This window comes from Carlito syrichta, unplaced genomic scaffold (assembly GCF_000164805.1).
Source record: "Carlito syrichta isolate Samal-C Ts95f unplaced genomic scaffold, Tarsius_syrichta-2.0.1 Scaffold315349, whole genome shotgun sequence".
In the NCBI taxonomy this organism is placed as follows: domain Eukaryota; kingdom Metazoa; phylum Chordata; class Mammalia; order Primates; family Tarsiidae; genus Carlito; species Carlito syrichta.
The window spans coordinates 746,082-761,017 of record NW_007259445.1 but is presented as its reverse complement, the minus strand read 5'-3'; the positions used below and the strand labels follow the sequence as shown (position 1 = coordinate 761,017).

Here is a 14,936-nt window from a genome sequence, read left to right as displayed (position 1 = left end):
CACGTACCCAGGAAGCTCAGAATCCTTCCTACGCCTGCAGACTGAACCCACTCGCCACTCAAGGCTGTGGACGCTCACGATGCACCCACTTTCCAGGGCGGAACTCCCTCCAGATGCAGTCGCCTGGCTCCACAGAGCGAGCAGCTCCGAGGCGAGCCCAGGGACAAAAGCTGGGCTGGGTCATTGGCGGGTGGACGGGACGGGACCCATTATTTGTGCACAGTGTGGGAAGCTGCAAACTTAAGTTGGGCGTCCCCTGGACTAAGCCCTTAGATGGACGCTCACCCCTCCCCCCGCAGCCTCAGCCGTGCAATTAGAGCCACAGGCAGCGGCAATCAGCTGTTCCAGGACTCGCGTCGCGGCACTCCCCCCTCCTGAGTTGGGGCCAGATTCCCGGAAAGGTCAGATCACCAACCGGTCTCTCCTGGTCTACGGAACTCGCTCGTGGAAGGATCTGAGCCAGGAGGGTGTCGAGAAAGACCGAGAAACTGACACACAGAGGCACACCTCGCTGGTCTGGGAGACGCCGCTCCCCTCCACCACGGGATGGGAGAAATGGGGTTCCTTGTGGAGGGGAAGGAGGAGCGGGTGGCATGAAGACGGCCAGTAGATGGCACAAGAACTCTTCCCTTGCACGATCTTAACCCTTGCGTGGTATTAGGGTTTGCCAAATCCAGATGTATAGATACATACATTTTTCGTTTTGAAAGAAACCTCCCATTTACATATTTGGGGCCGATTCAGAATTAAGACAAATGGATCCGTTCTAGATAACTGCCACGGATAAAGTAGTGGAGCTGCAGCTCTCACCAACTGAAAAGGGGGTTGGAAGGATGAAAGGGCGAACTATTTGGGGAAATGACACTGACTTCTTTCCCCACCCCACCCCCGCCCGGGCCACGGATGAAATCCGTTTACGGAATCACTTAAAAAAAAAAAAAAGGTTACGGATTTACACGTAGGTATTTGAATATGTAAATACATGTGTGCAAATAAATTCTTCTCTGTGACTGCCCTTTCCAATTAAATCATAGGATAATAAATGCGAGAAGCCTGCCTAAAATATGCTGCAACTACCGTAGTAACACATGTCCCATTATAACGACGTGGGCATCGATGGAGCCCGATCCATTAGCATCCCGGTTTCCCCAAAAGCAACACGGATCCTCCAATTAAAATATTCCTCTGACACGCTTCTGTATTCGCAGGCTGCAATGGAGAGCTCACTAATATCATATTTCTTGGGCTGCTTTTACAAGCAGAATTGATCTATTCGAGGGAGGGGGAGAAGAAAACAAGCCCCTTAATTCCAAATATTGTGGGGAGTTTACCAGCGAGCAGAACTGGGCTTTAAGAGGCTCACTAGTGGTTTCTGGTGGTTGCTATAAGGAGCTAGAATCGGGGTGGATTTTGGTGGAGGGGGAGGAAAAACGCGCAGGAAAAGACAGAATCCAGAGTAGCAGAGACTTTGTGCCCCCGTTGGAGAGATGGTTGAGTCCTCGTCAAGGTTGCTGTGGTATCCCAGAAACACCATTCACTCCGAGCTGTGACCGCGCACCGACAACAGCAACAACTCCACTGCGCCGGGCTGAGCAGCAGGCAGACGGAGCTCGCGGATAATATGAAAGGGATCCGCAGAGGAGACAGCCGAGCGAAGGAATCCAGACCCCGGGAGCCTGGCACGCGAAGATGCGCTAAATGTGGCCGACTCGACTTCCTCCTGAGGAAGAAAAAAATGGGGATTCAAAGTGGATTTACGTTTTGGAATCTCGTCTTTTTATTGACGGTGTCTTGTGTGAAAGGTAGGTCTGCTTTTTTGGGGAGGGGGTCCCCTCCGCTTCGCATGGAGGTGGGCTGACGGGTAGCAGGAGAGAGAGGCTGGCGGCTCACTTTGCAATTTGCACCGAGAAAATAATCGTGGGTAATACTGAAGAAGGAGTTGATTCACGGCTCTTTTTCCCCCCACCCTCGGATAGGAAATGCATTTTGCTTGCCAGATTTGGCGTTCAATGCGGTGATTGAGCTTGGGCTCAATAAATATTCTTGCAGTATGCTCAAACGAATACGTGAGTTGGTTAGTACAGCCTCTAACTAGTGGATGTCCAAGGCAGAATTCCTCTGCAAAGACTTTTTTTGGCAGTGAGGATTCACCTTTGATTTGTTGTCAAATCGGTAGGGTTTGATGCTCTGGGTGGAATGTTCATATTGAAGACTCCAGTGTCGGTGCTTTTTTAACCCTTTTGGCGAAGAAAGTTAACGACGTGCCAGGAATGTGTTGGTTTTCAAGGCACTGGGGCACAGGGATCCTCCAAGTCTTGCCAGCCAACAGGGATGTCTGCGTGCATATGTAAATTATTTATACGTGGGTTTCTGTGAGATGAAATTATATGCAGGGGAGCTTCCCTAGGTCCTGTGGTAGGGGGTGGGTCAAAAATGAGGCTTGAAAAGGGTCTGAGACGCCACCAAGTGTAAAGATTCACCTCAGGGGAAGAATGAAGGTAGGAGGAAAGTCATTAGCTGACGACCAAGAAGAAAATCCCCAGCAAGTCTCAGCGTGCAGACAGGTAGAGCGAGTGTCACATGCACAGACAAGGGGAGGGGGGTGGGTGGCATGTCAAATGTATTCCTAAGCAGGAAGGCCAGGGACAGTCAGGATGGTCGGCAGAAGAGCTGTCCGCAGGGAGAAAATAGAACCCCAGCCTCTTCCACAACTTCTCCAGCACCCGCCGCCCATTAATTGCAGCAAAGAATACTCAGGAGGTGTTTATGACTCATGCCGTCATTTGTGAACAATCCCCTCTCCATACTCATGGCAGCCCGAACAGACGCGATGGACGTGGCTCTCGGCGAAGCTAGTTTCACATCCCGGTGTCTGCGTGTCGGGGGCGGGGGTGGACGGGTGGGGGAGGCTGTTTTGGCCCAGGCGCGCCACGGCTGTCAACACAAACTGGACGCTTCTTCCTTTGTAAAGGAGTGCCTCTCTGAACCGCAATCGGGCCGCGTCTCCATGAAACAGTTTATTGTCCAGCTTGCAGCTGGCTGTCCCCCCACGGAAGGCGGCCCATTTGCATTCAGTGGCAATTATAATTCACGTTTTGGAAGGAGGGAGCTGGAGAGGTTACCGCTCCCTCTACTAGGACCATCCGTGGTGGGTGGCATGGCTCGAATTTTAAGTGACATCCCTAAATGCCAGGAAGTCGTCCCTGGTCTCCGTGGCAGCAACCGCCTTGCAATCCCAACCTGCTCCTTGAAGCTCGCGTTGGCTCCCCCGCGCCCCCCCCTCCCGCCGCGCCTCGGAGCAGCCCTGAGCCAAAACGCGCGTCCCGAGGGGCGCAACCGCACTGCCCAACGCACAGCCCGCGTCTCACGTTGCTTACAAGGGGTCTTTTGTCGCCGGCCCGACGTATGAGGCGCCACGCATGGGTGCTCAGTCCGCCCGCCGCTGGGACGTGGTGGCTAATGGAGGGCCCTGAGGCCGCGCCGGACGCGCGCCCCGCGGGGGAGGTGCAGGGAGCCCGCCGCAGCCGGGCAGGGACACGCAGGGGTGGCTCCTGCGAGAGGATGACCGGGGCTTAAAGTGCGAATTTTTGTGTGACACCTGTTGAGCCAAAACACATTCGGGGGGCAGAGGATGGGGAGGGAAGGCTCCGAGGCTGGGCTAGCTTTCCAGTCTGAAAATCGCGGACCGCGCCGCCTGCAATTACAGCCCCGACTGCCCGCACCTACCGTATATTCCCAACAAGACGCGCCCATGAAAAGAAAAGCGCGTTAATTTGCTTTAAATGGCTCCGGCAACGAGACCCCATCCGCTCTATCCACAGCTCCCTCAATTGAGATCGATCTAGTCGGTCTCCACTGAGTATATTTTAGCTTTGCGGACATTGGGAAGGGGGAGCTTGTCACAGTCTGCTCTGGTCCTGCCCAAAATCAATATTCCACAGACCGTTAGCACATTTTTTTAAATGTCAATAAAGTTCTTCATTGTAGCTCACCTGGCACTTGGAAGGCATCTCCTACATTTTACAACTTGGAACGGTGTCCCCCCAGATTCTGAGAAACTTGCACAAGCTGCATGCTTTAGACCCGCTGCTCTGGATCTCCCGGTGTTGCTAATTTTGACAGTTGCTTTTTTACTCTCCTTTCCTCCTTTTACTTGAATTTCACCTCAGTCTCAAGGCTTTCCTAAAACCGAGGTTGCTGCAACGTCTTAAACGTTGTTTGCCCAGTGTCTATGCCCGCTTTTATCTTCAACACTATTTTTCTCCCCTGGACTCTCAGGTCCACCGAAAGGCTCAGACTGGGGAGCCCTTCTAAAAGTCTTGCATGCAGGTCCTAACCTAGACTAGCCCGAGGGTCCAGGAAGTCCCCAGCGCGCAGTTTTCCACGTGAACGTCTCGGGCCACGTGAATCCCACCATCTGCCCCCCGTTTCATCCTTCACCATCTCACCTCTGGGTGCCACACCAATAACAAAGAGACTGGGCGCGAAGGAGCGCCTCAGAGAGGAAGATAAAGTGGTTTTCGGTGGGGGTAGGCCTGAGCTGCCCGCGGGGGCGGGGCTGAAAAGGGAACCAAGCTTCCCTGGGCATCTCACCTCCATTGTCATCCTCTGAAAGCTGAGGCTGTGGAGGGCACCCAATTAGAAGATGGGGGTTGAGGGTGAGGGTGAGGGAAGGCCTACTTGGACTTGATCCCTGACTATCTCAAGCTGAAACGCGCGCGCGAACACACACACACACACACACACACACACACACACTCACACACACACACACTCACACACACACACACACACAGGCAGGGGTCTCTGAAACGCAGCCTCTCGCTGCAGCGTGTCTGTTTAGGTCTCACTCAGATAGAAACTGTGAATCTCCAAGTCGTGCTCAGGCGTCCCGCCCACGTAAGGAGACACCCGCGGGATGCTTTCCCACGCCGCGTCTCCAGGATCCTGGGGGAGCGCACCCCGTGCGGCGGAGGTCCCGGGGGCACGGCCTTGGCGGGCAGCAGGTGGGAGTCCGGGCCGGCGCCCCGCACCCCACCCGTGTGCGTCCAGGGACTGGCCAGACCACCGCCTTCGGGAAGGATCCGCGTTTTCGCGTGCTCCAGGACCCCAAGGAGACGCCACTCCTGCCACAGAGCTCTTCTGCAAGAGTAGAGGTCGCACCCAACCCCCACGTCGTTCCTGATGGAAAGGGTCGCTGGGTCCACGAGAGAGAGCCTTTTGCACATGCCAGGGTGGCGGCGACGTGTGGTGTGTCGGCAGGGACTGACACCCTCACTCCCTGCCTATGAAACGGCAGTCTTACCTAACACGTTTAGACGATCTTGAGAGGGATTTACAAAGGGAGGTGGGGGTGGGTGAATTACTGTCTTTTCAAAACAATGGCAGCGAACAAAAACCCACCTCTGGGTCTTCGCCTTCAGCAGGACCCATCCCCCAAGGTTGGCAGGACGGAGCCACCTGCTGAAAGGAGCCTTTGTGTTTGAGTCAGGGATTCCTGTGCCCGCCGACTTTTGGACAGGTGTTCCTTCTCCCATCTGTCTCCTCTGGGAATATTTATTCCTTTCTTCTAGAAGGCCAGCCTTCCCCAAATTTTCATGAACCTCCCAAGGTTGAAACAGGGAGTTTGGCTTGGTGCCTGGTGTGTGTGTGTGTGTGTGTGTGTGTGTGTGTGTGTGTGTGTGTGTGTGTGTGTGTTGCTGAAAGGAGGAGGTGAATTGACACCCAGGAACCTTCAGGAGGCCCCGAGGGTAGGCGTGAGTGTGTCCTCGGGAAAGCGCCTGATGGGCGACTGTGTGAATGTTCCCCGGACTCCAGATGGTCGATGGCGCGCGACCACCGCGTCTCAGGACCCGGCAGGCACGGAGAAAGTCCCTTTTCCCCTGGCAGACCGCAGCCCTGTCCTCACTCGCTCAACTTCCCTGAGAGGCCCTCGGGGACATGGGGAAGGCAATGGGGGAAACAACTAGTGGAAGTGTGACTCCTGTCTGGCCCCCTTCCCCACCTGCTTGTCCCAAGGACTTAGTTGGACTCCAGGGGCAATGGCAAAGGAAATGAAGCGGCCCAGGGTCATGCGCATCGCCAAGGTGGTCTCCTCTCAGCCCTGCTGGAGAGGCCTGTTGGGGGCTGCAAAGAGGGCACGCGGGGGGCTAGCTGCGCACTGCAGAATGGCAATGAGGCAGGACGACCTAAGACAGACAGACCCAGGGATGAGGCAGGTGGGCTCTCTGCTCCCTGAATGCGATGCCTTTGGGGAGTCTGCACCATGGAGTAGCTGAGTCCACTCCCTTTCCTGTTCTGACAGGGCTTGAGCGGTTCCCAGCATTCGGAGACCTTCCCCTGGACGGTTCCCTGGCTTAAATCCTTCTGAAATGTCATTTTGCAGCCCCTTACTTAACGGAATCTTCTAGTCGGGGAGGAGTGGGGCATTGTGTCAAGCCCTCCTTGGGCGAGTGTGTGAGCAGAAATAATTAAGCAGCAGGTTTCGGCATCTTGAAAACCTGATGCCAGCTCCCTTGGGATCCTCCAAGGAGAAAAAGGGTAGAGTTACTCAATAAATTAAGTACTCCAGGAGCAAAGGCCCAGTTCTAGTAGTTATGACTGTTCATGACACTAATTAGCGTTTCTATTTGTGGGATAGCTGGGTAGGTTTGGAGTATACATGTCCTCTTGATGTTGGATGAACAGTAAAAGAATAAAATTAATTGGCAGCAAATGGCATCTAAATGGTTCTAAATATAGCAAAACTCTATCATAAGTGAGATCCGATAAAACAAAAAAAAGTTAAGAGAGGTAGAGCAGTTAATAATGCCTTTGTACTCCTGTGGAAACAAACTCCAATGTTAAAATGCTTGTCTAAGATCTCAAATAATGTAAATAAGGGAAAGAAACTAAACTTCATTTGTCTCAGCTGAAGATGTACTTCTCCTTGTGTCCCAAGAGGTGACTGTCTTCTGTTTACTCATCAAGGATCAGGACCTCCAGAAGTGACTTCAGGATATCAAACACTTCAATATTTTATCTCATTTGATAAACCACTTTAAAGCACTGAGCATTTGCCTGGTAAGGCACCTGTTTCTATAGGCAACATGACTATTTGAGAAAATATGCCATCTTGTACTTTGAATTCCAATTTTTAGGAGATTAGAAGCAAAATGGTTGCAAACGAAGAGATTAAGAAAAGGATGTGTAAGGTACAAATAAAATCTAAGACCATATCTTTTTATCTACATATACATGAAAGCATAGCTTTAGTTATTTTTTCCTGTATCTTTCTTCAACTCGCTTTATTAATAATCCAAAAGAGTATGTAATTCAGGGATACAGTGAAAGTTCAAATTGAGATTTTGCATGAGGTGTGGGGAGGGTGATGAAACAGACACTATGATTACCAATTCATCTTTCTGCTCTCAGAATGAGCAAGTGGGAAATGCATGGTATTTTCCAAACGTACCTGTCTTCATAACCACAAGATTTTCTTGGAATTAAGCCCTTGTAAAACTCCTATTCTCATCAGGAACAACACTTTTACAAATGTCACCGAGAAAAATCAATTTGTTGAATAAGTTCCAGCATTCACTGCCTCAGTGCTGTGGTCATCCCTTCTTCTCCTAAGGCTCCAATAACACAGCCACAAAATGCATCTCTTGTCATCAGGCCCTTTGCTAAGCTACTTTGGGTGCTCGTCGAGGATTCTCAATGATTAATATTTTCTGTGTAACGATGGCTTGATGCCCACAACCTGATTTGAAATCTCTAAAATGTCTACATTTACAAGATTAACGTGTATGTCATATACCTTGTAGTTGTATAAAAAAGAATATCAATGGTAATTACATGGCACTTGAGATCACACCATTGTTCTATTGGCTTGTTTGTTTGTTTCAAGAGGTACGCATGCATGTTCATTACATGGACATATTGTGTAGAGGTAGGGATTGGGACTCAGATGGCCCATTCCCCAGATCATGAACATTTTATCCCACAGGTAATTTCTGAACCCTAATCCCTCTCTTGACCTCCCGTCTTACTGGTGTCCCTGGTGTCTGTTAACTCCATCTTTCTGTCCATTTAGCTCCCACATCTGAGTGAGAACACACGGGGTGTTTGGTTTTCTGTTTCTGAGTCAGTTCACTAGGATGATGATCTCCAGCTACATCCATGTTGCTGCAAAGGACATGATTTCATTTCTTTTATGGCTTTGTAGTATTCCATGGTGTGTGTGCACTTGTGTGTATCACATTTTCTTTGTCAGTTATTGGTGGCACTTAGGTTAGTTCCATGATTTTACTACTGTGAATAGTGCCACCCTTACATGTTTTCACTATAGTGGTTTGTCAAAGTGTTCTTGAACAGGTAGTACCAGCAGGCTCTAGACACTTCAGCAATACAAAATCTCAGGTCTTCAGCCCAGTTCTATTGAATCAGACAGAGTGAGGTACAGATATTGGCATTTTAAACACACCTCCAGGTAATTCTGATGCACTCTTAAGTTTAAGAACCACACAGTAAAGTGAAAAGGACGAGGCTGTGGAGCAACTGAAAGTCGAATAACGATTCTTGGTCAGGTGCAGTGTCTTATGCCTATAATCCCAGCACTTTAGGAGGCCGAGGCAGGAGCACGGCTTGAAGTCAGGAGAAAAAAAGATTCTGCCAACAATTATCTTTGGACTAGCAATTCAACTTTTCTAAGATTCAGTTTCATTATGTATTAAAAAAAAAAAAAAGATTAGAATATCAGCAGGTATATAGGAAGATTGCATAGTCATGGACCTAGTCCAGTGCCTGGCACTAGTAGCTATCATCAGTGTTATTCAAATAAACTTGCATGTGCAAAGATAGTATGAACGCCCACATGCCTTATCTCTTACACCACCACCTTGACTTTTCCCTAACAGTAAATAAAAAGTGTAGTCTCTTCTCACTAGCTATTATTTCACTTTGGCTATGTTCCCAGGCTATTATACATCTGAGAAACACTCCAAAACTTCTGCTTATCACCGTTACACATTTACTTCTGGCACTGACTCTGTGAATCAAGGCAGATCCATAGCTAAAAAATGCTACCCCTGTTCCTGTTCTGACTTCATTCCTTGCATTCTGATATTGATTCCTTTCAATACCGACTGATTAAGGTACTAACATGAATTTGTTCATGCATCTTGCCACGAATCATGACATTCCTAGTTCCTCAAATATCAGCTAACTCACTGCTGATGTATTATACAATAAGTGCACATACCTAGAAAAAGTAAGTGATTTTTGCTGGTTTTCAAAGACGATTATCTCTAAAACTGAGACTAGATCGCTGGGCATTCAAGTTCATGTTCAACACTCTCTTTACTCTACCTTATCAATTTTATTTAAAAAGTCAGCTATGATGGCACCAACAATGACAGTTAATAATAAAAGCTAATATTGACGTATCATATATCAATTAATACTTCACAAGAATATTAGTGATTATACATTTGTGGTAACATTTTTAAAATGTAGTTACTTGTTTGGTAGAAGACAAAATTTGTGGTAACATTTTAAAAATGTAGTTACTTGTTTGGTAGAAGACAAAAGGAGATAATTATAGAATGAAGACGTTCTCAAAGAATGCTATATAATGTACATCAAATAAATAACTGCTTTAGCAATTTCCTGATTTTCCAAGTCTATAAATAAAATTATTGTATTGACTATTTTTCAACTCTCATAAAGAAATTAGAAAGGCAGTACTTAAAACAAATTTCTTATAATCTGTACACAATTTTTTTCTTAAAGTCATTTGAATCTAAAAATCTGTTCTGATTTTTTATTTTTTATTATATTTAGGTCATGATTATATTACATATTTCCATATTTTTTCACATGATTTATATAAGAAAATGGTATAATTTAAAGCTCTACCATAGAAATAATAAAACTTTTAATAAATATTAGTAATGCAAGAACCATCAATATGTTAATGTTATCTTGAATTTTAGTCATATGTGAATATTTTTAGAAGCTCTTTAAGACATGGGAGTAAAATTCGCAAAGGAATGAATTTTACTAAGTTTGAGGCATTGAAATGTTCAGAAAATGATTTAATTTATAAAATGTAATGAGAGTGATTCCCTTAAATTAAGCTGAGTCTAAGTTTAGGATTATAAAGTGTTTCTTTGCCTTATGTTGGCAATTTTAAAGGAATATTTACAACTATGTTGCTTAAAATGATAGTAAGGAATTTTAAAATCATGACATTAAAAGTATAAGCCAGTACTATTTTGAAAGGAAACTTGTAAATGAAAATAGATTCCACAGAAGTGGGTTTATTGAATCCTAAATAACTTAAAAAACAGAGCCTCCTTGTTTCATAGTTTTCTGTAATACAGCAAGTCCATCTGGTTGACTCCAGAATGCTTAGATGTACTTGGTAAATAGAGAGGTTATGAGGCATTATCATGTTTTGGAAAATGGCACTAGGATAAAATTCTTCATTGTGTCTTCTTTATGTGTGAATCTTTATGCTAAGTCCTTTAAATAAGGTATTCAATTCATCTCCAACAGTGGCTTCCTCTCTCATCATCCCATCTTGAATTCTAACAAGTATCTGGTGAGATAGGTACTATCTCCTACATACAGATAATTATCTCCATTACAAATAATTCACTTTCCTGAGTACTGAGAGGTGCAATGACTTGCCCAGATAATATGGTTAGCTAGTGGTTAAGTAAAATCTGAAATGATAATAGGATTCATAAATTCATAGACATAAAAATCTAAGAAAAAGTAGATGACTAAATTACCAATTAAAGTTTCTTCATTTTTAACATAAATCTGAAACCCTGAGAACTTAATTTAAAAGAAAGCCTAAGGTCAATAGTCATATATATAACTTTTAACATATAGTTAAAATAACATGTATTCATTTTTAACATCTTCCATATAAATTTATTTTCTTAATGATTCTTCACAATAGATATAAAATATATCTTCCACTTTTGTAAGCAATATTAAACAAAATAAATGCATAAGTAATACATAAGTCAAACACGTCACTATAGTGAATACGTCACGTATAGTGAATATAAAACGAGCACGTTGGATACAAAACAGAACTGAAAATTATAACCCTTAGATCTTAACACAGTGCTCTTGAGTAAAACAAAACTTATGAATACAGATGAATTCAATAAATTTCTCATATAAAATAATTTGTAAGTACAAAAAAATGTTTACTAGTATTATAATCCTTGGAAAATATAATTGTTCCAAGGCTTAATTGTCCACTCAGTTCTGTAGAATTTTATGGACGTGAAAGCCTTTACAACCCATTTGGTCTCATGTTTACTAGGCAGGGAATGTACATGAGATTTATTTGTGGGGTAAGTGAATATTTTTTAATTAAAAATCTGCATACCCAAGCTTCATCCACAAAGTCTACTTCATTTCATAAATGCATCCTGGTTAAAAGTACATGTGTAGCCGTGCATTTTCACTAAAAGAGAAGACAGGCCAGAGAAATGGAGTGACTTGCCAAACTAGAGAGAGCAAAGTAATCTTTCCCTGTCCAGTGTGCTTTCCTCTCTATTGGTTGCTAACCTACATGAAGTGAGACTTAATTAGTTTAGAAAGTAAAGCTCCTTGAAGAGAGAGATCCTGTGCCTACTCCAAAATCTTGATCAGACATACAACAGTACTTTCTGAAGTGTCCTCTAAAGGGGTACAGATACATGAGTATAACAATATAGGTGAAAGTGAACCTTAACATGCAATCTAAAGATTGACTTACAAATTAAGTGGGGGCATTTAACTATATATTATAGTCTACAAAGGGAAAAAATGCATGTATTAAGTTATACTTAAATGCTCAAATTTAGCAGTACATTTTTTTCTATATAGATTTTATGTATTTTCATATGTAACTATTACTTTTGTCAGTCTGAACTTTATATTTAGTTATAGGGCCTCCCAGTATAAACTAGCATTTTTCTCTGTTTGTTATTAAAGCTTTATTCTTTGTGGGTATGTATTACAAAAAGTCATTTTAACCTGCCTTTTTAATTTTAAAGATAAAGTATTCTGATAATATCTTAATATATGGCATTCATAGAATACACTTATGTATTTAAGAAGGCACCCTTATTTTAAATAGATTAATATATAATGTTACAACAAGTAGATGTCAATTTCTCCAAGGTTGTCAAAAGTCATGGATAAAGGTACATCTACAGTTTGTCTCTATGTATGTTTTCTACAATTACGTGTTACAAATCTTATTTATTGTTAAAAATTGAATAATATCATTCAGGTTTTCCTTTTTAAAATTGATCCTAATGTTGTAACAATTCACTTCAGTCTGTGAAAATTTAAATTAACTTGACATTTCATTTTCCTGACCTTAGTGAGAGGTAGGGGAAGCAGATTTATAATCAAAACTTGCTTCTTGAGCTTGTTCACTTCTCTATCAGCTACTTTTTTTCTTCATTTATTGTTGCTTAATTTAACTATCTCTGTGGTTTTTTGTTTGACATTATTATAATTTCTCAAATATGCATTTTTGTTTTCTATGGGAACATGTCTTTCTTTGCTTGTTTAGACTTATGTCTGATTTAAAAGAAATCTGAGAAAAAAGTGTTCTTAATTTCATTTTCTTTTAAAATCCCATGTGTTCATTACATCCGTAATAAAATTTATCAACAGCTAATAATTCAAAAATACAATTTTAAGCTGTATTTTATTATGGGTAATTTTAATATAGAGAAGGGAATATGAGTCTACTCTTTTATTCTCTTAAAACACCATAAGATACTTTTGAAAGACACTTTAACTTCAGTTACTTTTTAATTTTTAAAAGTGATTTTGTTTTTAGTTTTAAGCTATATTTTCATATAGAGTAATGGCTCTTCTGAATCTGTTGTCAGAAGTATAATTTGAATCTCCCCCAAACGTTGGTAATGAATTTTTGCTAAGCTACCTGCATTTTCTAATATCGAGCTCTGTGTTGCCAAAGGCTGCATTTGCAAGATAAGGGATCAAAGTTGGGAGAACTGGCAAAACAAATACAACTGAATCTTTTGGAGATAAAAGACAGGCTACCTTGAATTTATTGACTTCATACTCTAAGTGACCTAATTATGGACTCGACAAAATATTTTCTCAGTGTTCACATATATGGAAAAACCTGGAGTTAAGGATTTTTGACTGATGTCTGAATCAAAGCAGCTGAACTGATCCAATGTTTTGCGTAAACAAATTCATATCCAGGCTACTAATTTGTAAGCTAACTTTCAGTTTCCTAGTTTCTAAGATTATGGAGAGAATAAACCCTCTTAAATGAAGTTTGCAATAGAAATATTGGCAGACCTATATTCTACCTGTATTGAATTCATGTTCAATGCTCCTTTTATGACTTAAAAAAAACCTTTCATCTCTAAATTTTACTAGTTCTTGAAAACTCTCTTATTTGTCAAATCTTTTTTAAAGGAGGACAAACAGCAACTCTTAAGATCAATTTTTTAGCAAAGTGGAAGAAAATCTTTAATAACTGCTTTAGTTTGGCACTGTTCATTGATATATTAATAATGATTGGTATATTAATAATGAAATTAATAATGATCAGAAATGACATTTTGAACTTAATTGTAAAGTATTACCCAAGTGTAAGATCTCAAAAATCTGTCATTTTTCAATAATTTGAAGATCATTACTTATTTTACTTTTCTTCACAAAAATTATCAGAAATTTCCTATTTTAGAAAGACTTTATATTCCAATTATGTAATTCTTTCAAAAACAAATTCCAAAACCCTGAAAAGAAATTGGAAGATGCTAAGCATGTCAAGTTATATCATGTGCTATTTCATGTAACTGTTAAATTAATTGTTTTTATCATTTTTGGGGGTCAAAGTCAAATTTAGCTTATTATGCTTTTTATTAGGATAGTATTATTTTGAAGCAAATATCATGGCATTGACATACTTTAAGTTGTGAAGAAAGCAATGACCGGTACATTTTATTTCTGCAAACACAGTCAGTGGTTTATTTATCAGTTCTAGAATTCTTCTACATATTTCTTCAGTCATCAATTATATATTTAGGGCCAGGATGTGTCAAGTCCTTGCCTAGACTTTGAGAACATAGAAATTAGATTTATTTCCTATACTATAGGAAGCCATAGTCTATTTGAAGCAAGCTTCCTGTTAACACAATATCATAGCAATCTGGTTGTTGTAAAACGGTTTAGTCCTTCTATGGGATTCTCTTCTCATGTAAATATCAGTGCAGTTAATATCACTTTTATTTACATATATAGCTACCCTATCACAGGTAAGTATAACATTCTATAGCTATTGTTTGAAATTTTCCAATGAAAAGCATCATTTTTGTGATCTAATTTAAAGTAATTTTCTCTTGTAATTTCCAATTAAAATGTTTATTGACTCCCATCTGTTCAGTCAACTGATATTAACTAGTTATCCAGTATTAATGAAGATCCCACATGTATTTCTATAATAGTGTTTGTACAATTATATAATCATTTGTAATCAGCAAATTGTGCTCTTACCCTTCCTTCCCCCCCCCTTTTTAGTGTTGTTTTCTGCCTCAGAACTTCTTTCTGGCTTCCAATACTTTCAATTTAAAATCAGATTCCTGCCCCATATTTCATGATTCCTGATAAGCCCCGATCTAACTTATCAATACCTGGAAAGAGCAAGAAAATTAACTAAATATAACTTCATATAAGTAAATAAATACGAACATATATTTATAGCTGTTTATAAATGTTAAATTTATAATTTAAAAGTATTTATAGATATAGTTTTCTATTTATTGTTGGAGACATGTTAGTAAAACACAGTTTTTCAATACGTATATTGTGTTTTGTTTTGATTTTAATCTGTAATATGAGACCAATAGAAGGATATATGAGTAGTTATAAGGGGGGATACTAGCATTTTATTA

At 42.0% G+C, this 14,936-nt stretch overlaps 1 protein-coding gene across 1 annotated transcript in view; it reads left to right on the top strand.

Annotated features, from left to right (window-relative positions):
- Positions 1-1,207: 1,207 nt before the first annotated feature.
- Positions 1,208-14,936, top strand: part of LOC103275163 (CUB and sushi domain-containing protein 3-like) — a 715,868-nt gene continuing 702,139 nt past the window's right edge. Inside the window, exon 1 of the mRNA XM_008072573.2 lies at positions 1,208-1,802. Within this exon, the coding sequence (XP_008070764.2) occupies positions 1,622-1,802 (181 nt within the window). The 5' untranslated portion in view covers positions 1,208-1,621. The remainder of the gene's footprint in view (positions 1,803-14,936) is intronic.